Source organism: Falco punctatus, assembly GCF_963210335.1.
Source record: "Falco punctatus genome assembly, chromosome: 2".
NCBI classification, from domain to species: domain Eukaryota; kingdom Metazoa; phylum Chordata; class Aves; order Falconiformes; family Falconidae; genus Falco; species Falco punctatus.
This window is the reverse complement of record NC_137581.1, coordinates 12157168-12181986: the sequence shown is the minus strand read 5'-3', so window position 1 is coordinate 12181986 and position 24819 is coordinate 12157168. Positions and strand designations below refer to the sequence as shown.

Sequence of the window (24819 nt, the reverse complement as noted above, 5' to 3'; positions counted from 1 at the left end):
CATGCTCAGTATGTAAACTGGGGGGGTTGGCTGGGGGGAGGGCTGATCCCTGCTGGGGGACCGGCTGGGCATCGGTCAGCAGGTGGTCAGCAACTGTATTGTGCATCACTTGTTTCTCTGGGTTTTATTCCTCTCTCTCTTTTTTTTACCCCGCTATTCATAATAATTATTATTATTATTTCAATTAAACTGTTATTATCTCGACCCACAGGTTTTACCTTCTTCCAATTCTCTTCCCATCCCACCAGGGGCAGGGGGGAGAGGGCGAGTGGCTGCATGGTGCTTAGTTGCTGGCTGGGGTTAAACCATGACAACAACAATGCTACAGATGTTCCATTACTATACTGTAATAACCTGCATTGCTCTTGTGATATTAATACAAGGGATGAACAGTAGCAATTTCATGCTATAAACCACATCTAATTAAAAATTCAACATGCTCACATCTCATGAATTTATTACATTAATATCCTTTAAAAACTGTATTTGGTGACTCATAAAGGAGAGTTTTTCATTCTCTTCTCCTCCCATCAAATCTTGTTCCTCACAGCTTCCTGACATCAACATGGGACTTTCATGTGTTAACCTCCTGGCCACCACATTGTGACAACAAGTTTGTATTTAAAAATTGAGTCTGTAATATCCAGAATGCTTTTTTTTAGTCCCCCAACAGAAGCTGCAATAAAATAGCAGCAATTATTTTGGGGTGCAATTTGAAAGACAAAAGACTGAACAACAAAGCACTCAGTGAAGATAAGATAAAAACAGTCCAAATCCAATCATGTAGACAAAACAAAACAAACAAACAAAAAAATTGTACTCCATGCTGGTTTGCCAAATTCATGATGGACAAGATGATCTGTTACAATAATGAGTTACGGACAAATATTTGGGATTACTAAAAATAAATTGAAAACTTAGGTTAGCTTAGATCACACAAAAAATAATCATGCTTGGAATAATACCTCTGTATAGGGTGGCAAAACATGAAGATAATCACATTTGGAACACTGCTCAAGGGGACCCATTAAATATTACAATGAATAAAGAGACACAAGGCTATTGATATGTAATGAAGGAGAACTGTGAAGCAGATGTATGTATCAAATCTAGTCTCTATTCTCAGGCTGACTTCCTAAGGTGATCAGGTTTATGACATCAAACTGCCTGTCTCATCTGCAGGGTTACCCTCCAATTCCATATTAACAACTTGCATTGCATTAGGTCATTTTAACCAAATTGGATTGGGAAGGAAAAAAAAAAATGACGAGTGTTCAAAGTTCCTAGCTCATCTTGTCATACATCAGTGGCAAGGTAGAGAGTAATCCAAATCTCAGCCTCACTCGTGGCACTTACTACAACATCACTTTTAACAGTTACCTGTTCTCTCTGGCTGCCAGCCAGCTTGTAACCACTCCACACTGAGCACAGGGATTCATCCTCCCCTAACCAGAAGCAGTCTTTAAGACCCATTTTATGTTCAGACATGCCTGCCTCTAAATTTGAGAGGGTTGTTTTTCTTCTTGTAATAATTGGAAGACAGATATACAGCTAATTATAGAAATAATAATAAAAAAAACCACCAAAAACACACCAAGAAAACCCCCAAACAGTAATTGCCTGTTAGCCAGAGACAAATCTCATATCAAAGAAAACTCATCTTTGTTGGTAAAGTACCCACGCAGATTTACCCAGTTTCTTTCTAAGAACCTGTATAACTTCTACCTTTTTATCTTTAATGCTTTATTTTGAAAAAGCATGTGAGCAGTGATTAATAGGATTTGTGCACACCTAGTGTTCTGTAACCTGGAAAGAGTACAACTCATAAGTTGTAAAGGTTTACCTTATTTGATCAAAAGGTAGAAACCACCAAGAACATAACTTCTAAGAAGGTGGTCAAAGATCACACATGCAAAGCACTCATTTGGTCTCACCTTTAGAGATACAATTATATTCCGAAAGCACAGGAAAACTGCAAACATGTTCTGGTTAGAATCAAGTAGCAAAAAAGTTTTCAGAAAAAAATTAAATAAAAAATTATCAAACCTACTATCATAAGTAACAATTTAAAATGCACCTTACATTTCCCCTTCAGAAACTTTATATTTAATTGTAGATTTTCTTGATGAAGATACTACATTAGTTACCAAAAGTGTCAGAGTGCTTCACAGCCTCCAAATTACAAAGGTACCGTTGGCAGTTTTGGTTTTTCATCTGCTCAAGAGGACAATCCTCTTAAATACATAATCACAGAAAGCTTTGCTTTTTTTTTTTTTTTTTTTTTTTAAAAAAAAAGATGTTCACATAAAGTTTCCCAACCCTCTTACATAAACCACTGCACTGTTCACACATAATACTCACTAATGTAAAAGTACACTACACTAAGATATTTTATATTAATTTGGAAATGGCCGATCTAGAAATGCTTCTACAACTTAAGACAGAAAAATACAAGTCTTTTCCTTAAATATTTTTTAAAAAGAAAAAATTAGTCAGTGATAATTTTAAACATATGTATGTTTCAAAAAGAGTATTCTGAGAATTAAACGAAGCAGTTGAAAGAAAATGAGCTTATATGTACTTATTCAAAACTTTAAGTCCTAGTAAATCCTCATTGAATTGAAAAGGAGGCATTCAAAAGAAGCTAAATGAAAAATTATCTTAAGATTTGGGGCAGTGGTGACATTTCTAGCAAAACCAGGAGTATAGCTGTACTACTCATAAAGACATACGCAAAAGGCAGCAAAGTTGCTGAAAACTCCTCTGCAGCTCTAGCAATTTATTTATTTTAGATGGATACTGAAAACTGTACTGGACCATGAAATGCTGTCGTCTTATAATAAGCTTCAGATTCCTTTTGTCAATGTTTTGCAAACTTTGTGTAACAGTTCCCAGCAAGTCAGGCATAGAATTTCTCAATTACAGTGACAATAAATTCCATTTCAATATGCAGGAAATTTGAAGAGAAGCAAGTGCACTACAATTGAAAATACTGGAGCCTTTGAGTTAAAGTTATTCCAAGACTGGAGAGACAAGCTAAATTTGTATAGGCAGGGAAAAAACAGTAGGAAATAAAATCCCTGACATCCACATGTTAGTCCAATCTCTTGAAAAGCATTTTAATAACCCACTTCCTTTGTTTACCTATGACTAGTCACCTTTATCCTTTTATAAAGCCAGTCAAGCTGCCCATAAAACACCGAGTAGGTTTCAACAACCTTGTAACAAAATTAATTTGGACATATTTGCAAACCACTTTATAACAAAATCAATTTTTTTTTTGATAACCAAAACAACCTGGTTTAATTTATGGAATTGGACTTTGTCACGTATGGACACTGTCCTCAAAGGTGTGATTCTCTTCTGTTCATCTGTGAAGAACTTTTATTAAAGATCAGAATTCAAGTAATCCTTACATTATTGCACTGTTTTTATTTGTCACAACTAACAGCTGATTCTTTCAAAGTTGTTTCTTTGAGCTAAGGATGACACACAGCCTTCTACTTTTTGTCTCAACTGTATTTTTAAGCAATTTCTTATATACACTGATCTTTCAGTGGACATCTACATTAGCACGTTAACACTCCAGAGTTCTTTTTAAACCTTAATTTCCTTTGCGTCAATACAAGGAATCACTGGGTACTAAATCAGGCACACCACCGGTTTGGTCAAAACAGGTTCCCACCTGATGAAGCTGCAAACCTGAACACCCCACAGTCTGGGCAGAAGGTACTTCCCTCGGAAGGAAGACCCACTTGTGGCTTTCTGCAGCAGTTTGCTCCCTATGCAAGCACGGGATTCTGTTGATAACAGCAGGGCAAGCAGGTAACACAAAAGAAGTTTCTTTACAGACAATTCTACAAGGTACAGATACAAAGCACATGCCTTGGATGAGAAAGTGTTGACTAGCAATGAAGTTTCCTGTAGTGTGGGCTTTTGCTACTAGAATGGTAATGGATCACAAAAAAAAAAAAACCCAAACAAAAAAAACAAACAAAAAACTCAGTCATTCTGATACACACACTTACTGAAACACTCCACACTTCAAATCAAACAGTATTTAAATAACACTGCATGTTCTTTAACAAATCAGGTCAAATTACAAATTAATAGTAAAATCTGCAGTGCTGAATAGTATTCCCATAACTCCTCAACGGAAAAGGATTTGCTCACCTGAATCACAGGAATTTTCAGCAGTCATCATCAGCACTTCATTTAGTAATCTACTTGACTGCCTACTTTGGGGTGGACTTCTGTTAGATTCTCGTTCCTCGTTTGTTATGCTCGAAGGTGATGTGCCTTCTTCATGAGAAGCAGGACTGTAATGTTTCACATGTGCAAACTCCCCAACAGTCAAAACTGAAGAAGACTCTCCACCAACAGAATCTGTTTTATCTGAATTTAAAACATTTGTCATCAGTTTAGGTGTAAGAATGCAGTGTTTTGCACTTCATGAAAGGCATTAAGATGCACGTTCTATTCTACAGAATTAACCTGCTGAATTTGTACAGTGCTGCATTTTAATAAATTTACACGTCAGACCTTTGCATTACACAGTCTATGGATTATACAGGTTTAAAGAGGTCATAGACTTCTCAAAAAATAATTCCAAACTCCACTGAAGTATTTCTTCCAAAAAAATTCAAATTATTTGTTCCACATTGCAAATCCACCAAAAAAACTGTCAGTAATTTTTTCAAATCCAGAGGCAATACAATTTCTCTGCTCTGGCTTAAAGATTTTCTTTTCTCCCCAGCCCACCCCACACAACAACCCTTTTTGGACACACAATCCAATAAAAAACTCAAGTTCAACTTTTAATTACCTATCATGACCAATGGTTAGAAAATATAGGAATAAATCATCTGTAGGTCATAATGGGATTACACAACAAATGAGCATTCCCTACTCTCAAAAAACTTTTATGACATGGTATGTATTTTGATTGTTAATCTTTTTTTAAATTAAGATGTGTAACACTAAGCCAAGTGCTTCTGAGAATATAAGTATATTCTTCAATCAAAGCCTTCATCAACTTGTTTTCTAATCAAAATACCAAATTAGTCCAACGAGAATTATTCTGCATAAACAGATGCTGACTAGCATTAACTACTTTAATTAAAAAATGTCCCATATAATCTGTTTCATTATTTTGCTCAAGACGAATGCTGGCCTGACAGGCCTGTGATTATTCAGATTGTTCTGCTTATCTCTTTTAAAAACACAGGCACAGTATTAAAACTTATGTAAAATATGCATTAAATTTTAGCTATGAAGAGACTACAAAAAAATTAAATGTTTACACTTACAATACATTAAGTTTGTTGTACCTGTTAATGTTCTTTACAGAGAATTACAAAGTATTGCATGCAGACTGTAACAAACACACTTAGAAAATAACTGCATTATGTAGCTGCACTCTGAAATTTTTTAGTGTTTTGTGATTGAAAAAACCCTAAAAAGATGGTCAAAAGTTTCTGTAGAAACCTGGTACTAGCTCCTTATTTAAAAGATTTCACATTCACTTTCTCAGTATGCTCAAAAGCTAAGCCTTTAAACACTACCCATGAACTCTGATGGTTCTCTTTACAATTATTGTACAATTGTCTATTAACACAAAACCTGGCCAACAGAAAAACCAACAGGGAACTTAAGTCATGAAATTACAGTGAATTTTGTTTTCTTGTTGAGATTGTGTTTTGATTATATTTCTCTAGACAGACATTAACAGGATAAGCTTTTCTCAGCTACGACTCAGTGTGCTAGTATATAGATTATACCTTAAAAAAATGCAATAGCATCAGCTAGTATTTTATTATCAACCATCTCAAAGACTCTTCAGGAAAGATTAATTTGCTCCAATCTGTATTTCTTAGGAATGGCAGCATTGTATTTTATATCCATAAATATATTTATTTTACCTGCAAAAGATAAATTGCAACTCTTCGGTGTCTCTGCCTCTGGTATAACACTAAGTTCATGTTGCTCCAAATCAAGTCCTAATTTCACTTTTGCCACAGGTGGTTTGGAAGATCTCCATTTCTGTTCTCCACAGAGAACTTTTTCAGACTGTTCTGTAATACGAAGTTTTACATGTTGAAATAACATATATATAATCAAATTAACTTGGGGAGATGGAAGAGAACTCCATCTCAACTGCAAAATGAGAAAAATTCTAATGAAAAATACTACACAACCTTACCAGTTTGCTCAGCTGGACCGATGCACTGTGAAATCATTTCACTTCCATAAAATTTATTCCTGCCACAATTCTCTTGCTGGTAGTTTTCAGAGACTTGAACAAAGTCAGTCCTATTAATCCAGCCAGGCTTTCGTGCCTCTGTAACTTCTTCATTTGTACAGATATGTCTCACCTGAGAAAGTGGGGAGAGGGGAGAGCAACTGTATGTAAGATTATATCTATACTCATTTATCAAGTTTAGGCAACAGTTAATTTTCTAAGATAGCTTGTTTAAAAAAAAAAAAAAGGGAGGGGCAAGGCAAAAAGAACTTCTTTAGAAACTAAAAAATAAATTTGGATTTTTCTTCTGTTACCCAGAAACAAGCAAAATTACAAGTCAAGAGCGCAGCTGCCAAACCAATTTCCTAACAGGTAGACAAACTTTTAAAAACGATCTATTCAAAATGCTTACAATATCCTTTGAGGTACTGCTTATGTATTTTTAACACAAGAGCTGTTTTACACATACAGCTGCATTTCTAGAGCTGAAGACTATACCTGCAGTTATTTCAAACATAACTATTTCAACAGGCATTATGTTCGAAGACCAAGCACAGAAGTTCACGCTAGTTCTGTTAGACTGAACAAAATGGCACTCTGGGGGCTTACAGGAAAGAACTACCGATTACAAATCGCAAATCCTAATTAAAATTTTCATTACGGTAAATCACCTAATACTATCAACGCCCTGTGGGATACTTTGCTAACTGGTAGCATTCACTCTTAAGTTTGATCACCTACTAGATGATGCACCATGTAAAGCATTTATAAAGCTCACCTGCTTGTTCAGAAATTCTTTTAAAGCCTCTTGCTGTCTCTGCATCTGTTCCTTCAATTTATCTTGCTTCTGTAAAAGTAGTTGTTCTTGTATTTTTTGTCTAGAAAGAAGAGCTTCTCTTTGTGCATCTAGCTGCTCTTGCAATTCTTTCAAATACTTTTGCTGAGCTTGTATGCTTTCTGATGAGGCCAACACTTTGTCCCTCAAATTCAATATACCAGCATAATTTAACAAAGATGCATCTCCTGGTTTTGGTATCAAGAATTCATCAACACCCTGGGCTTTAGATTGTTCATGAGATAAAGTCATGGGTTCAGAAAGATCAAGGGGGTCTTCAAGGCTTGTTTTGATGGCACTGTCTGCAGGTCCCTGCTGATACGCCAAGGAATCAGCTGAGGCTGCCTGACCTAGATGAGATTCCTTTGTTGCTGGCGTGAGGGGTGTCTTAAGTGGATGCTCTTCTCCAGTTTCTGTCTCTGTTTGATGGTTAGATATCTGAGATGACTCTTTAAAGCACACTGCTTCTGAAGGATCAGAGGAGACTTCTGCAGGCAAAACAAATCTAACTCGTTGTACGTGTGCTTCTGGTTGCACTCTTACTGCAGTGACATCCTTCATGACTAACCCTGACGGTAAGTGGAACTGAGATGGTTCTCCGACGTGATTATTAGAGGTTTCCAACACTCCTACTTGTTCCTGTGAAGGACAGCCACATGGCAAGCGAAAATCTCCATGCTTCAATTTTGATGCTTCTAAAAACTGCACATGTCTGCCAGGACAAATGTTGTGCATTTGCTCTTCATGTTTCTGCGAAGATGGTTTTTCCGAAATACACAATGTTCCCGAAAACACAGGTGGCAACCATGCATCCTTCTGTGCGTGAACTTTTTCAGATGACTGGTGCTGTGTTAGTTGCACTCCTTGCCTCTGCAGAAGTGGTTCTGAGACAGGCTTTAAATTAATTGATTTTGTTTTCACAGAGCTCAGAGGGGTTGCAGAAGTAGACAAGTATCTTTGCTTCAATTTATTCTGATACTCCTGTAGCTGCCTTCTAGCTTCTTCAATGGTCTGTTTGTGCAGCCTGAACAGAACAAAACCATGAAAGTTTCCAGAGTGGTGCAAAGGTAAACATCAAGTTCAATAACCAAAGCAATGCAAATTATCTTGAAACAGGCAACTAAGACTTCCATTTCATAAAGGAATTTACCTATTTTGCTGTAGAAGGCATTGTTGATAATTACGAATCCTCTGTAAATGGCTGTCTTCTCTGGGACTCCTGGTTTCTGACACAGTAGTGTTTCCAGTCTAATCAAAGTAAGATAATTTTAAGTGCACATATACAAGTAACTCACAGAAAACTATTAAAGCAACAACCTTAAGCTGTACGTTCTTCCTCCTAAGTTCACAGAAGCCACTCTATACCACCATTTGAAGTTTGTGAGATTTCAGCCTGAAGCAATGAGCTAAAGCAGTTTCTGGAACAGATGGCCTACAGTTACAGTCTCTTTTGGCAAGTTGAGCACACACCATCAAAGTCAATGGTGCTTACAGCAGCTTAGCTCAAAGAGGTAAATGTACCCACAGTAGCAGACTCAGGGAGCAATGATCCAGCAGAGTTGCATTTTCAAGGCACTCAGATTCTCAGAAGAGCAAAGGTTGTGCAAATGATTCAAGATTTTAAAAAAAGAATATTTTCCTTCAACAGCCTCAATAAATTCCTGTTTTAGATTTAGACAGACAAAAAAGTAGAGGTGGGGTTTTTCTCCCCCGCAAGATTTTTTTTTTTTTCCTTCTTTAAAAAGGATACATGCACATGCATAATCATATGACTTCAATCAGATTTCACTCACAGGTATTTTAAACAGACATGCTGTCCCTGGGACTATGCAAAGACAATCCAATATTCAAAGTCCAGTGACATCACATGAGATACAAGCTTCTACATTAGACAAAAGGAAGTTTTTATATGTACAAACTTCTGATTCATAGCCTAAGGAATAAAAATTGATTCTCTTGATTGATACAATTTAAAATTGGTGTTCTTGATTTTTACAATAATAAGGATAATTAAAAAACTAAACACAATTTTCTGCAGTTCTTCACCTCATGCTCCACTTTGTTCTGTTGATCTGTAGAAGGAAAACTGTGGCTTTGTACCGGCTGACCTTGCTCTTCCTCCTCTTTTTTTCTCTTAGCCTCCTCCAAACAAGTTTGCATTTGGATCTTCAGAAGATGAGCCTCCAAACATGCTCTCTCTTCTTCAATTTGCTTAAGCAAGGCCAGCTGTTCCCGTTTCTGTTGCTCTATTTGCTCGTTCTATTGAGAAGAAAAATGAGGGTGAATCTCCAGAACTGAATGACAAAAAAAAAAAAAAAAAAAAAAAAAAAAAAAAATCAAAGACACCTCATACACACCATCACACACAAAACTTTGTTCTGACTTACAGCAGAAATTCTCATTTGTGACAGGCATTTCCAAATTGTAACAGGCCTTTAAAAATAAAAAACAGTTTCAAAGTTCACACAAATAATTTTGTTTCACTGGCTAAATATTTCTAATAGTGCCTGAATCCATTTACTATTACACTATTACCTGTTCTCAAATTAACAGAATGCATAAAATCAGAATTCAACCATTATATACAGTAACATTTTCCAGAGACTGCAGAAGAAGTTGTTTTCTTAAATTGAATTCAGAAATCTGCTTTGCATTTTATACAGCTTTTCATCACGAGCTCAACACATTCAAATTCAAACCTTACAAAACTTCTGAAATAGCTAATATATAACCACTTTAAGAGCACTCCATAAATCTCTGAAGTGGTTTGTTTATTTTTATTCTTTTTCCATGCACCTATCAGCTACAAATCACTTTGCTACATGTATAGCAAAAGCATATATACTTTTAGAATGGGAGTGAAGAAAAATTTCAAAGTACTGGCAAACATGAAGTGGACAACAGCCTTTAATGAGACAGTCTGAATAGGGATGTCAGGAGGGATTGTCAGGAAAAGCAACCCCCAGAAAAAACTAAAACTGAGATCAGTTAATGTGAACATCACAATATATACACCTGTGCAGGGGCAAAGTGGGAGAAAATTAGTATTACAGAAAGTAACCACACTCTCACAGAGCATGCGCTGCTTTTTTTTTTTGTCCCCTAAAACAATACTTTTTTGTCAAATTTTTGTTTCCCAGATTTCTGAAGGCTGCACTAAGACCCAAATTTCAACTTCTTTTTTTTAAATGGATAAACTGCCACATAATAGCTGGTAGGTCTCTAAGGATACAACAAAAATGAAAATTTAGTGAAACATATACAAAATACATATAATGAAATAACACACCAAGTTATTATTTTCTATATTTAACAAATGTAGCATTGCCGTACATACAAAGGACTTTCTGCATTTGTTCCCTATTTAATTAAAATAAACAAACCGAACTAAACCACCAAAACCCAGAATCCTCAAGGTCTGTAAGCTTTTCCTGTCACCCTAAACACAGCCCCACAGACATTCCTATGTTATTACACAGGGTTAGTAAAGTTTTTGCAGAGTTGTGTATTGTTGACTACATTCTCCCTAAAGCAAAAGGTATTCATCTACAATTGGAATTCTATTTAATCATAGGGTGGCATCCCTTGCCTATAGCGCGTGAAGAAACTAGGTTTTTCTGCTCTATTCTAAATTCCAACTAAGGCTTAGTAATTTTTAAAAAGTTAATACACAGAAGCTAAGTATGGGAAAAGTTTAATGGTTACAAGTGTGTTAAGAGAGTCTATAGTTGCTGTATAACCTCAAGCATTTTAAAGTCTGCTTTAAATAATTTTTTATTGCTTTTTTACACTATACCTGAGATAGGAATAAGTACACAAACTTACCCACTTTTGTCTCGCCTCTTCGATTCTAATTTTAGCTGCTTGTTCTTGAGGATGGATTAGAATTGAATCTTCAGCTTCAACTGTATTTTCCAACATTTTCACACAGTCTAAAATATACACATTATGTAAAGGTAATTGCAGTCAGAAAGAGCCTTAGATCTTCTTTACATCTTGCTTTACAGTTTCCCAATCACTCTAAACAAAATGCCTAAGTTGCCCTTGAAACTTAGCTCCATAAGCTCGAAAATCAGGTTTTTGTATTATTTAAGCCTTTAATGACTCTGTATCATGTGTCTTTTTTGAATGGTTGTAATGGTCCAGCTGCAATGGGACTGAAGATTGCTTCTACCCAGATTACTTGGTAGCCTAACAGCAAGACCATCCTGAGGAACAGAAAGTCACACATTAACCTCTGGAAACAAAGAGTCTAAGACTGGCACTCTCTGGGCAAATGACCTAACATTTAGCTATTGCACAAAAAGCAAGTCTTCATCCTGTACTATCAGCTTCAAATAGCAGTGCATTTTCCCCAAAGGCATGTCTTCACTCATGCTGCACTCTCCAATCCCTAGGCATTATGCTGATGTATGCATGTACACAACTGAACTAAACTGCTTAATCTTGTTTAAAAAAACAAGCATCCTGCAAAAGGAAAAAGAAAAAAACAAACAACTAAACAAACCACAAAAAAGCTGCAACTTGATCACTTCAATGCTTCAGAAATCCCACTTAGCATACAAGGTAACCAACTTCAGCGCTACCATAACCAAAAAAAGGTTAGTAATGGCAAGTAACCCCAAAATGATTTGGCTACCAAACAAAACAGAACGCCTAATTGCTATAAATTCCAGTTTTACAAAGAGTCTTTTCAAAATGGTGCCCTGGAAGCAGAAACGCCTGCCCATGATTTCAGACACATGAGCTCACTGTTGCCTTGTGTATTTCCGGTTGTGAATCTGAGGCACATGGCTTTTCCAGTTCAACAGGTACAGAACTTCAATGCCCAGTTTTGCACTGAGAATTCTACGCCTGGAGGCAAGCACCTATTAAAGCATGGCAACACCAAGTGTGACAAAATTTGGCTGTGATATAAAAGATAGAAAGGTATTTTGGACATCTTTTCTCCACAAGATCTTAACAGGCAAGTTGGACCCAAGACAAAAACTCTTATTTGTGGATTTCAGCAAATCCACAACGCACTGTGGGCAAAGATAGGAGAACTGTACCTTCTGGCAACATGACATAACACCACCACTGAAAACAGTTTTGGTACAGTCTACCCTTACAAGTCTTTTCGCTCCTATACAACAGATTATGATGCAAGTATGTATTACATACCTTTGGCTTCACATACGGTATTTTTCTGTTGCTCATAGTTACGTTCTAAATCACATAACGGTCTCTCTTCACTAGCAATTGTGCCTGATTCAATAGTCTCAATTTCACTTTGAATCTCTTTCTCACTTTTTGATGTCCACTCCTCTTTTTGGCTTCTAATCTTGCTCAGCAACTTCTTTAAGGCAAGTTTTGATTGAAGTTGGCAAGTTCTTGCTTCTTCATCATCTACAAAGAATATATAAAGAGTTTGAGGTAATGAATATCTTCACATTGTAAACACAAAACCCCCTGGTTTTTTTCATTGCTTACACACTTGGACAAATAGCTCAGGTATATTACCAAGTTTTAAAAGCTTAACAGTATTTTTCTCTTACCTGCAAGACAAAAGCAGTAATTTGTGTCTGCATGCTATAAGAGGAGGGCTATAGCTAGTTGTAGTGTTTCACAACCAGACTACTAGACTCTAACACTGCAGAAATAAGCAGTACTATCACCCTTCCCATCTGTATGTTTCTGCCCTCTCCTTTGTATTAGCACTGGCAACACAATGCATCACAGACCAAAAAACGGATTGTGCCAGCAAGGGGATGTGGCAGAAATGTTCACTAATATCCTTCTTGTTTGCATCACATTATCCTGTATATGCCACAAGTGACGAGTACCACATACACAACTGTTGCGGCCTGCTCTACAATACAGAACTCAGTCACAAACCTGAACATAAAGGACACACAATAAGTAGACTTTCATACAGAGTCAAGCTTTAACTTTGAAACAGTTCCAAACTCAAAATGAAAAATATGAGTTCATATAACAGCATTATCCAATAATTTACACTAATTATGGCTACTAAACGCTATAGCTCTTACAACAATTAAAAATTATTCTCAATATACTAATGAAATGAAGCATGTTTTCATTTTTAAATTCATAACCATTAGAGTATTATCATCCATGATAAACATCATAAACCAGTTGATATTAAAATATTTCACAGGGATTAAGGAATTTTAGGACTTAAATTAACTTGAGTATTTACTAAAATGTCTTATTTGATATATTACACTAAATACACTATAAGACCAGAAAGTTTAAGTTAAATGTAAAGTCTAAAAGCTTTACTTCCTGATTGACTAGGGACCTCCTCTTCTATCATCTGTGCCGGTACTTGTCGAGTATCACAAGCAGATTCTGGTTGAGTGTCACAAGCAGATTCTTGTTCCAAAGAGATATCAAGATCATTATCTTTAGATCTATCAGAAGGGGCTGGCAAAGGTTGTGGCTCAAACTGCAAAATCAGGTCTCCTTGCATTTCTGTTTAAAAGACAACAACTACATAAAATGACCAATTCAAATAAAAAGCAAACAACACTGCAAGACTACACTCATCATACAAATCCCTGAGAGGTTCAAATATCAATAGCTTGTTTTACAACAGATTTAAACCAACTATTGGGTTTTTTTCCAACACACGATTCAAAATTGTATAGATCATTAGCTATCAATTCAGAAATGCTACAGGGTTTTCTACTAGAACACGCTGTCTTTCAGAATATAAGATAATGTGATAAAAGGCACATCTTTACACAAAAAAGCAGCACAGGAACAGCAAGACACAGGATCCCAAAAACTGCAGGAAAGAGAGGCACCCTGACCTGGCTGTTCACAGGGCTGCTACAGGAGAGCTACTGACCACATGGTCAAGGTGTGAAATCCTAGAAGACGTAGTCCACAGTTCTCCCACATCACCTTCCCAACACCTTACAGTGGTGTGGGATGTGTGGGAAGATAATCTTGGGATTGTATGCTTATTACAGATATTTAGGGGAGGAACAAAAGACAGGGAAAGGAAAGGATCAAGTTGGTCTGGGGAGGAACAAGTGTGAGGAAAAATGTAAGAATAAGGGGATAAAATGGGCCAGTCAGAACACCTGACTGACTGTGCACTGTGCCTGACAGTCTGCCCTGTCTTCTCACTAAATTCAATTTCTAGCTGTTTTCCTGGGTAGAGGAACCCTCTATTTTGTATGAATGTGTATGTACACATATGTAAGGGCCATCAACTGCAGTGGGGACCAAAAGTCACAGGGGCACCTGTGTCCAGAGTGCTACCAACTGCAGTGACCAGAATGAGCGCATACTACACGGGTATGAGTATCAGCATGCAGTGGCTAGAAAATTGCAAGCCAGACTAGAGATCAAGAATGATAAGAGGCTTAGGAGCTAGGTGTCAAGGAGTTACTGAGCTGGATACCAGAGAGATCAGGAGATCTGCAAGTTGCCTACTAGAGGCATGAGATCCAAGCATCCAAGCCAGCTACAGGGGAGACCGTGGGGTCCCAGGGTCAATTAAGAAATGCCAGCACACATGCATGCATCTCAGAGCTAAATGCAGACAAGAGGATCCAAGGTCAGTTACTGGGTAGATTGAGTAATGTCAGTTACCACTGTGATCAAAGCATGTGCATGTCTGTGCATACATTCACATACCCAACTGGGTCTGTGTAGCAACAACTGGAGTAGAGCAGCAGGCCTTGGGGGTTCACATGTCCAGAAGCCAGCAACTGTGGAGACTAAGGATCGAGGGGCAGCTGCTAGGTACAGTGAGAGTCTAAAGCCACTTACCGAGTGGTCCATAGCACATCTTTGAGCACACGTGGCCATGCGAGGTAACTGGAACACTACAGGGTCCAGGATGAGTTACTGGGTAGACCAGGTGTCCAAGACCTGTTACTGTGGGATGCACAGTGTAATGAGTGGAGACCTGGGATGCAGGGGACAACTACTGGGTAGACCAAGTGTCTAAGATCAAGTGCTGGAGGGATCCGTATTGTATATATGGACATATATGCCACTAACACACCTGCCTCCTGACCAGCCAGGGCACCAAATAGGACGAGGCCATTTGTGCTGTTTGTGCTTAATGAGCATGCTGTTTTCTGTGCTGGCCTGTGCGGCCAGCTGTGTGTCTGTGTACTGAAAGCCTGTTTGTGTGTGTGCCTACTGTGAATACACACACACCCTTGTTGCCAGCTGGACCTGGGAACGGGCAGCTGCAGCAGCCTTTCCTCTACTGGCCTAACAGATTCAGCAACCTCCAACAAATTACTTACTCTTGTCTTCACTGTACATATCCTCAAATGCAAACTCCAATTCTCTCTGCCATTCTTCTTTTAGTTCCTTGCGTTTGTATGCTGGCAGAAAAAGCTGAGGTGGCATCTGTGCTACAATCTGTCTTCTGTGCATCCGATCCATATTCTGCATCTGCTCAAGTTCTTTCAGTAGCCTCTCCCTCTCCTTCCAGCACAACAAAGGGATAACACAAGCAGTTCATGTTCACATTCAGGCAGCCATGTCAAGTCTGATAAAATACTTCCATTTGGTTACCATGAAGTTTGTTTAATCCTTAATGTTTAAAGTTAAATTTTATTCTAGGGAGAAGATGCTTCCTCAGGTGAAGACTGTGACCTTTAAACACCAGTCATCAATACTACCTAGAAGATCTGATGTTAAATAACATCTGACTGTACTCCTGTAAGCAACCTTTCCTCAACAGAATTTAATCTTCTGTTTTGCAAGGTAAATGAGTACTTCCGTTGGCAACTTTTGTTAGTATATAGTTCAGCAATTCCTACTTTAAGACATGAACTAAATACTCTTGGCACACCACAATTGTATATGAAAGCTATTTAAAAAAACAGCTTTATTTGAAGTTTAGTTGTTTTTTTTTTTCCTGTTAACTTAAGAAGCATCAGTAACATCCCCATAGTTCCCCTTTTAGTTAGGTTACTCATACAATGCCAATCATCTCTCAACTAAAAACCAGGAAGCTTTTGCTATTTCAAGCCTCCAAAGATACTTGTAAAGGTAACAGATAGTAAGACAAATTTTAGAGCATACTTCTAAGTATTTACCAATAGTTCAGTTTTTACTTCTTAAAAGGAAACAATTTCAGTATTTCCAGACTTAAACAGTAACAGAACCTGAGTCTTTAGGTAAAAACTTTGAAAAGGTTTAAAAAATAAAACAAAAACACTCTGCTCCCTTCTTCATAATGAATGCATTATGTTTTTTTTAGTTTGAAGGACAGAATAATCAACTCCAACTAAAAGCTGATGTAGAAAAGTAGAGCTCATCACCCATTAAAAAAATTCAGCTTGATTACTACCAGCTGGTTAATAGTTGGTCAAACATTAAGATAACAAGAAAACGGACGTTCTTTCATTCTCCCTCCTTCCAGATAGCCAAAATAAGCAGACAAGAGTTTAACGTTTTTAAAACACATTCTGAAAACTTCATTTAGTCCACCAATTTTCCTCCTGTAACTGTAATTCTTTTACTAATCACCTGCCTCTAACTTACTTAACACTGGTCATTTTGACATTTAAAACAGGTACAACTACTTGGCCTACCTGAGCCAAATGCACCTTCTTCAAGGCATGACTTCCTCTGAGATGTGCCTTTTCAAGCTGCTCTCTTCTCTCCCTCTCTGCCTCTCTGTGTAGTTCCTCCAAACGTTTTCCTTCTTCTTCAGCTGCTAACCGAGCATCTGGCTGGCAGTCAATCAACAGTTTAGTCCATGAATTTCTTTGTGGTAGTTTAAAGCATATGTAACAATAAATAAACGAGTAATTCTGCAGCACAAGCACTTTAAAAAAGACAAACAATGCCAATGAACACCCTTAAAGATTTACAACTTTTAGTTGCAAGCAGGACCAAACTAGTTTTTTACTTTTGAAAAATAAAATTAAAAACCATCTATTTACATATTCCCTAAGTGTGGGTATCAAAATGTTATAGTTTCAAGCTGTACATAGGACAGACATTTGTATGATTTATTTGTTATAGCAGAGTGGTTATTTTTCCTACAATACAAACTAAAATGAACAATATAGCCAATATTACAGATTGACTACTTTTATCCTCATTACATTGTTTTAAACCTGGGGGAGGGGGAATCCAGAAGCATTTTAATTCTCATTTGGGAAACCAGAAACAATCTGCAATTTTTAAATAAGAAAAATCTTACTAACACATGAAAATTAAAAAATAAGTAAAAAAAATAATTAAAAAATCATTGCACATAAGCAAGGCTATAAGGATTAACATTTTGGAATTTTCCATGACAAAGCTAAGCAAACCACATTATCTCCCTCTTATTGTTGTGGCCTAGTCCTTCAAATGTTAAGAAAACCTAAAACTTCAGGCATGAAGTATTCATTCATGCACTGAAGAAAATCATTCACAAAAACACATTTATTGATATTTTCTAATCTATAAGAGGTTGATCCAGAACAGGAAGGAACTTAAGATTGTGGTTTCACAGCACCAATAAACCAAACTGTTGTTCAGTTCACTTTTCAATAGCATTACCTTAATTAAAAAATTGCCTCTAAAAGTTAAGCTTTTGCTCCATCTCTCACTTTTCAGGGTCCTTCCCTTCTTCTGATCTGACTTTGATTTTTGTCTGAGTGTACTGTAAACTGGAGTAAACTTTGCCATTTGGCAAAAATCTATCCATAGTTCTTGTTCCCAAATTAAGACATCTGCCATTTGGCAAGCTGAAGCCATTGACGCCGTGAACAGATGAACACAAAGATACAAACACGAGATAAAGACTGAGAATACATAGCTAAAAAGGAGGGAAAAGAAAAAAGCAGGGCAATGGCAAGTATTAGTTCAGCATAGGCCACAAATTTGTGTCTCCTGATGTTATGCCAGGGGTCTGTTCACGCAGGACTGTCAGGTGTGATCCCACAAGTGACTGAGCACATGTCAGGCCTCACAAGTTTACCCATCTACGATTCTAAGACATGCAATGGCTGCTTTATGCAAATTTGTATTTTTAAACAAGTTACAGAAAACTGAATTGCTAATATCCAGAACACTGTACGCAACAAAGATAGATATACGGATGCAGTATCACAAACACTTGGAGATAATCACCTGATCACCATTCACCTCTCTGTCCACGTAAGGCTGGCAAATATGGTAACGTGTAACAGAAAAGTTGTCAGCACTATAGGGCTTCACTGCAGAATTCTTTTTCACTTCAAAATTCTAGGAAGAAAAGTACACATACAGCTGTATCACAGTATCTCTACCAAAGCAAACAGAACACAAGTGACCTGTATACTTAAATTAGTATTAAAAGAAAGCCACTTTCCCCAAATTCTCTCCTGAAAATATTGTTTAAAACTTTACATGCATTTAATAATTAATATCAGCACAATGCAGATCTAGAGGACTTAACAACTGAGAGCATCCAACAGCCTATGGCAACCTCCTCCACACAAACTGACATTCATCAAGAGCTCTACCTTTTTTGTGTGTGTGTGTGTGTTTCGAAAGCATTACCTTAATTAAAAGTACTTGAGTTTAATGTACTAATACAATTGCCACTTATAACAGCTGCCACTCACCTGAAAGCAGGGCAACCACAGATCTACAATATAATTATACCCAACAGCAAAATAACACTTCTCAAGTAGACTTTCTTCATGAAACTCAGAACCATTACATCCAATTTAGTAGTTGACCATTTTCCATAACTTAACTGAAAAGTGTCTATACATATAATGCCAAGTATTTATTTTTTAAAAAAAGTTTTGGGTACACAACCACATTTCCTCTTGTCTGAAAGAGTCTGCACACTGAGCAACCAGACCCTCCCTCTTCTTTAGCTCACCCTGATGTTCTCAGTTGCAAGGTAGCCAGGTTAGGTAACTCAGTATTCTGTAGGCCCTGCCTTTGTACTTCTAACATCTCCTCCACTAATTTTCTTTCAGCTTCCTCTTCTCTAAGCTTTCCCCTAAGAAAGGATTCTTACGCACATTAACCAAACCAGCAAGTTTCACAGCCCAAGCAGTTTAAAACTAGCATGACTGTAAACAAATGCACATACACAAAGAGCAGCATTAATCTCAGGAATACCTTAAACTTATCCGTACACAAGATGAGGCACAGAAAATTTCAGTACTGATTCTCTCTTGCTATTTTATAAAGACGGTAGAAAAAGTCATCTTTAAATTAAAATCCTATGATATGAACTAGTTCTAGCCTTACCAACAGAACTTCAGTAATTTATGGTTCTTAAGCAAATGCATGTTATGCTAGTAGGAAGAAAAAAACAAACATATATACAAATAAAAGCATGCCATCAAGAATTTAACTTTTATTTGTACATAATGCTGGTTAAAAATTGCTAACTTTCTTAATAAATCATAATTTAAACAGATAAACATTAAAATGCTTGCAGATACCAATTATAGCTCTGAAAACAGACAAGTCCCATGCCTAAACCTCATTAGCCAGATCACTGACTGTTTGACCTACAGTTTGTTACTTTCAGAATGTATAATTAAACTTCAGTCTGCTGAATCATTTAAAAAAGAAAGTAAAACAAATCAGTAATTAATAATAGTTCCATGTAATCAACCACATGTCCAGAATTTTATTCAAAAGCTGTGAAGATGTAAGAATTATTTTGAAGGCTACAGCTAATGTCAAAAGCAATTTAGGTTGAAAAAAATACTTGCAACTTTGTTACACCACATGGTAGAACCATGGAAGATAAGAATCCACCCCTATTTCCATGAAGAGTTTTGTAATTCCCACTTCCTCTTTTTTTTTTTTTTACCTTTCCTAAAAAAGTAAATACTTCTATACTAAAATCTGGCAAAACTGGAGCAGCAATGTATCATGAAATGAAAAAAAAAGAGAAACCAACAACTCTACAAGTGTTATGAATTCTCAAGAAGAGTATAGTAACATTTTTAGGTTGTACTTCTATTACATAAAAATCTTACAGATCATATAAAAAATTAAGTTCAGAAGAACTCTGTGACGCTTGTCAATAAAATGGTGGTTACAGTTTCACTTCAATTAAGTAACTTAACAGTTGGTCTAATTAAATAAGGCCTCAATGCCTAAGCCATCCTTCTGAAAATTAAATTTGATTATGACAATGTATCTAGAGTAAAAACACTTTTTTTTGTAACTGGGTAAAGTAACAGTAACAGCAGTACCTCCAGAGAATGTTTCTTACATTCTAAGTAATCCTGCAATGAACAGCACAACACTGCCCTAGCTTCCTTTTATGAAATTTTATTCAATTTTTGTTGCAACAGAGCGCCAGATTATGATTATAGTTGTTTCATAAGCTCTCTATGTAAACTGATTCAAGAAAATAAGCATGCTTATGCAGATGACCTTGTAATTCACAGGTTTTAAAGTCAAGCAATTCAAATTCAGTGCCTTTTGAGTAAGGCACTTGCAAGACAAATCCCCAGATTCCTGTCCCCAACCCACCCCTTAAACTGACAGTTAACATCGTTTGTCTCCTCCCTTTATACAGGACTAGGAATAAGCCACACTTCTAATTATCTCTGATCTTTCAATTACTTAGGATTTACTCCATGCAGTACATGGCACTCAGTTACTCTTCCAAGAAAACAACTTTATTCTTCACCCTGTGGCCCTTCCACCAACACAGACCTGACAAAAGGTTTAGATATGAAAATTAGGGAAAAGTCTCCAAATCAGCTAGTTTCTACATGGATCAAATTGACACACTGTGCTATATTTAAACAATGCAATCTCTTTCCTCAACAAAAATCAAACGTCTGTAGAACTGTTGATTCAATTTGCCATTATCAAAGCATGAACTTCTTAAAAGAAACAAACCCCTCTTACTATAGAAGATTCAGATGTTTGCAAACTCTGCTAAAACCAGCTAAAATCATGTTTGCTGAAAAGGTGAGTAAAGGACATCTGTTCAGGGGTAGAAAAGCATTAAACTGCAAAATTTTAGGAAAGGAAGTTATGATTCTGCAATACTTCAAGGTACTGACCCAGACCTGTCATCCAACATAATCGCAAATGCAATTGTACCAGAATCTGGGGAAACCTGAACAAAGTCTTCTTGCTTGCCCTGGTGAAAAAAGACTGAAGTATAAGAAGGAAATTCTGCATTTGTAAAATGGAAAGAGAGATGCATTACTGAGGTTATTAGATGAATAGTCTTACATAGTACTGTGTTGTTTTAGCTGCTATATCATCTACAGATACGCACGTTAACTGCAGCTGACTTTTGGTCACAAATTGTAAACTTGGTGTGTTGGGGGTTTTTTTTGGATGGAAAGCAACACACAACACATCCTAAACAGTCACCAGAAAACAATGCTGCAACATCTCAAGCTTTTCCAACAATGCTAAACTGAGCAACACAAGCATCTGAAAACCAGGAAATGAAGAGTCAAAGTTTTAACTGACAGACTTCATCTGCTGTACAGCAGATACTGGGAACATGTCATGTGGAACAATGTAAAGCAGAAGAGCAGCATGAAAGACTGAATTTACCTGAACTGTATCATACAGGACCTTCTCTAATCTGTTTTAAATTCCAATATTGCATATACTTCACCAGAAATAAACCCAAACTTTACCATTCCCTTACAACACTTGCTTTAGTTCTCACACTCATATTCAATTTCCGCAAGAAAACCCTTGGGCAGCCAGCAAGGAGACCTACAGAGATGCATGTGCTAAGGGAAACAAATGAAGTATACAGGCACACCTTCTCCTAGTAATTCTGAAAACTGTAAGGGTCAAACCTTATTCAGTTTTCCAGATACACCAGCACCAAAACCCTACCATATAACACACTATCCTGTACATAACATGATGGATGTAGCTGGGAAAAGCTTTGGTAACTTCACTGGCCCTGAGAGGGACTGGTATACTTTAATCCTTTCTTTTCTTCTCAGTGGTCTGAATATCCCTGACAGTCTGAAAGGGCACAACACAAAAGGCAACTTGAAACTCTGCATTAATGAAGTTATATTAAAATCAAGTTTTCTAAAAGCTAATTCCAAAGAAAAAATGCACATAATGTTCTTCCTGCAGTTCAGATCCGCAATCCTACTTCTATACCTATGCAGAATCTCTCTGAAATCAAAGCAGCATGATGAGATACAAAGTCATCGTCCCCCCAGAAAGGGTACAGTATAGAACTGAAAACAAGGGGTTTATCTACTTTCCTCCCAAATAGCCTTAAGTACTGGTTTCCTATCAAAATTCAACAGACTGCCCTACATTTAGTATTCCCAACAAGAAATTGGGAAAAAACCCAAACAAAACAAAAAACCCTGCACAGCTAAAAAGGTAGTACATTACAGAGCTAAAAAAAAATGTTACTACTGCAACATTATGACAGAAGGCTGAGGTGGTGCATACATGCTGAGAAAGATTACTGTAGTTTAATACCACAGTGGCTATTAAATGAAAATGAGATCACAATAAATTTTAAGACACATTAACCACAAAAATATCATCTCAGATGACAAGAAACAAAATCCACATGTAACAAGTGCTCAGAAATAAACAAATACCAAAGTTTAGTAGTAAAAAGTCTGTAAACACATAATTCCATTAATTTTCTTTATTTTTGCTGAACCATTCCCTTACAGTATGCAAACAGCAATTTCAGATATCCCGTTGTCCTGGTTTCAACTGGGATGGAGTTAATTACCTTCTTAGGTGCTAGTACAATGTTGTGTTTTGGCTTTGATGTGAGAACAATGTTGATAAGGCACTGATATTTTTAGTTGCTGCTAGGTGATATTTATACTAAGACAAGAACTTTTCAGCTTCTCAGGCTTTGTCAGCAAAAAGGCTGGAGGGGCACAAGGAACTGGAAGGAGACACAGCCAGGACAGCTAATCCAAACTAGCCAAAGGGGCATTCCACACCATGGGGCGTAGTGCTTGGTATATACACCTGGGGGGCTGGCCAGGGCGGGCGGATCATTGCGCCGGGACTGGCTGGGCATCGGTCAGCAGGTGGTGAGTAGTTGCATTGTGTATCATGTTTATTTCTTCCTTTCTCTCTGGATTTTATTCTCACCCCTTCTCCCTTTTCATTATAACTGTTATTGTCATCACTGTTATTATTGTCCTTTCATTTTTATTCTGTTTCAATTCCTGAATTGTTCTTACTTCACCCCTCAAGTGTTACATTCCTTTCCCACTCTCCTCCCCAACCCACTGGGTGAGGGGGAAAGTGAGTGAGCGGCTGTGTGGTGCTTAATTACCAGACAGGGTTAAACCATGACACCTGTTGCAAGGAGTCAGACCAATAAATAAATAACTACATTACATTGTACCCTGAAATTGTGATCACTACCATGGCATGGATACATACCTCAAGAGGACGTGGTGGAGGAGGTGGCAAGCTTGCAACTTTGGCTGCTCTTTGTCTTTCCACTTCCAGAGCATGTTTACGTGCATTTGTTCGTCTTGGGCAAAAACACAGAAACGAACAAAAAATGTGTTGCCCCCCCCAAAACAAACAAACCAACCAACCAACCAAAAATACCAAAAACCAAAACACATACAAAAGAGAAAATTAAAATTCTTCAAGCAACAATGACAGCACTGTGCAAAATAAAAGGCAAACCTAAAAATAAACAGATTCAGATGTACCCTAATTAAATGTTTGGGACGTAGGGATGGGCAAAGCACACTGAAAAACCAACAGAACTTATGCTGGAAGGAAGCACTGGGAAATTAATTTCTTGGAAGTACTGCAAAAATGTTAATATATACAAGCTTCTAATTAGAACAAAGCAGAATCCCCACTTTTCATTTAAGTTTTCAGAAAGCACTGTATCACTTTAACATATTTTAATTGCTCAAGTGTGGACAAAACTAAGTATTTAATCAACAGGTCTCAGCTCTACTCAAGCACATCCCCAAGAGTACATAGTTCATTTTTCATGCCAGGCCAGGTTTGGTCCAATCTGCTTAAAATAATAAAAAAACCCAACTAAACAAACAAAACCACTAAGAAGGAAGATCATGGCAAATGCAATAGGTCGTCTCATCAAGAGGGTAACTCTCCATCACAAACTGGCCTGAGAACATTTAATTTCTTATGTCACTGAATAGCTTTCAGCCAACAATCTAGACTCTAGAGAATATAGAGATGAAAAGCTCCCCACTCACTGAAAGTCTGTAAGGTCAGGTCATATACTTGACTTTTTTTTCTTAATTTTAAAACTACAGTTCTTACCAAAATCCGCAAGCTTTGTCCATGAGCATTAATGCTCTAACCCATAAAATGTCAAGATTAAAAGAGCTCCAAGCAAGAAGCATCAAGATTTTTTGTCTTTCACCTTTTGACATTGTGAAATACATTCTATGCTTAATAAAACTAGATAACTATTGCATACCGGGCTTGCTCATGAAGTAATTTTTCTTTTTGGTACTTCTGCTCTTTCAGGGCTTTCCTATGTCTCTTCTCTGCTCTTCGTTTCCTTTCCTCTGCTTGCTTTGCCAGAGCTTCTAAGTCAGGTTCCTTAACAATAAAATATTTCAAGTACTTAATACAGGATTTTACTCACTTCTCACACTACCAGTGTGATATTTCAAATTAAGTACTCCTGGTAAGAATCACAAGCTCAAAATTACTTTCGACTGGATTAGAGTAAAAACACTTTAAGTAGTAACTTCTCCTTCTCTGCCATCTTTATTCTCTTCTTCTCTACCACCAACAGCAACAAATTTACCCCATTCCTCAG

General features: G+C 37.1%; 1 protein-coding gene across 4 annotated transcripts in view; it reads right to left on the bottom strand.

Annotated features, from left to right (window-relative positions):
- Window positions 1–24819, bottom strand: part of CEP295 (centrosomal protein 295) — a 57361-nt gene that overhangs the window by 16759 nt on the left and 15783 nt on the right. For all 4 annotated transcript variants that reach the window (XM_080375603.1, XM_080375606.1, XM_080375605.1 and 1 more), the window contains exons 4-17: window positions 24472–24596; window positions 23442–23535; window positions 18186–18299; window positions 16652–16792; window positions 15353–15536; window positions 13362–13553; window positions 12240–12464; window positions 10902–11008; window positions 9123–9335; window positions 8227–8324; window positions 7020–8100; window positions 6203–6374; window positions 5922–6074; window positions 4174–4395 (exon numbers count right to left, since the gene is read on the bottom strand). In XM_080375603.1, the coding sequence (XP_080231729.1) occupies window positions 4174–4395; window positions 5922–6074; window positions 6203–6374; window positions 7020–8100; window positions 8227–8324; window positions 9123–9335; window positions 10902–11008; window positions 12240–12464; window positions 13362–13553; window positions 15353–15536; window positions 16652–16792; window positions 18186–18299; window positions 23442–23535; window positions 24472–24596 (3121 nt within the window). The remainder of the gene's footprint in view (window positions 1–4173; window positions 4396–5921; window positions 6075–6202; window positions 6375–7019; window positions 8101–8226; window positions 8325–9122; window positions 9336–10901; window positions 11009–12239; window positions 12465–13361; window positions 13554–15352; window positions 15537–16651; window positions 16793–18185; window positions 18300–23441; window positions 23536–24471; window positions 24597–24819) is intronic.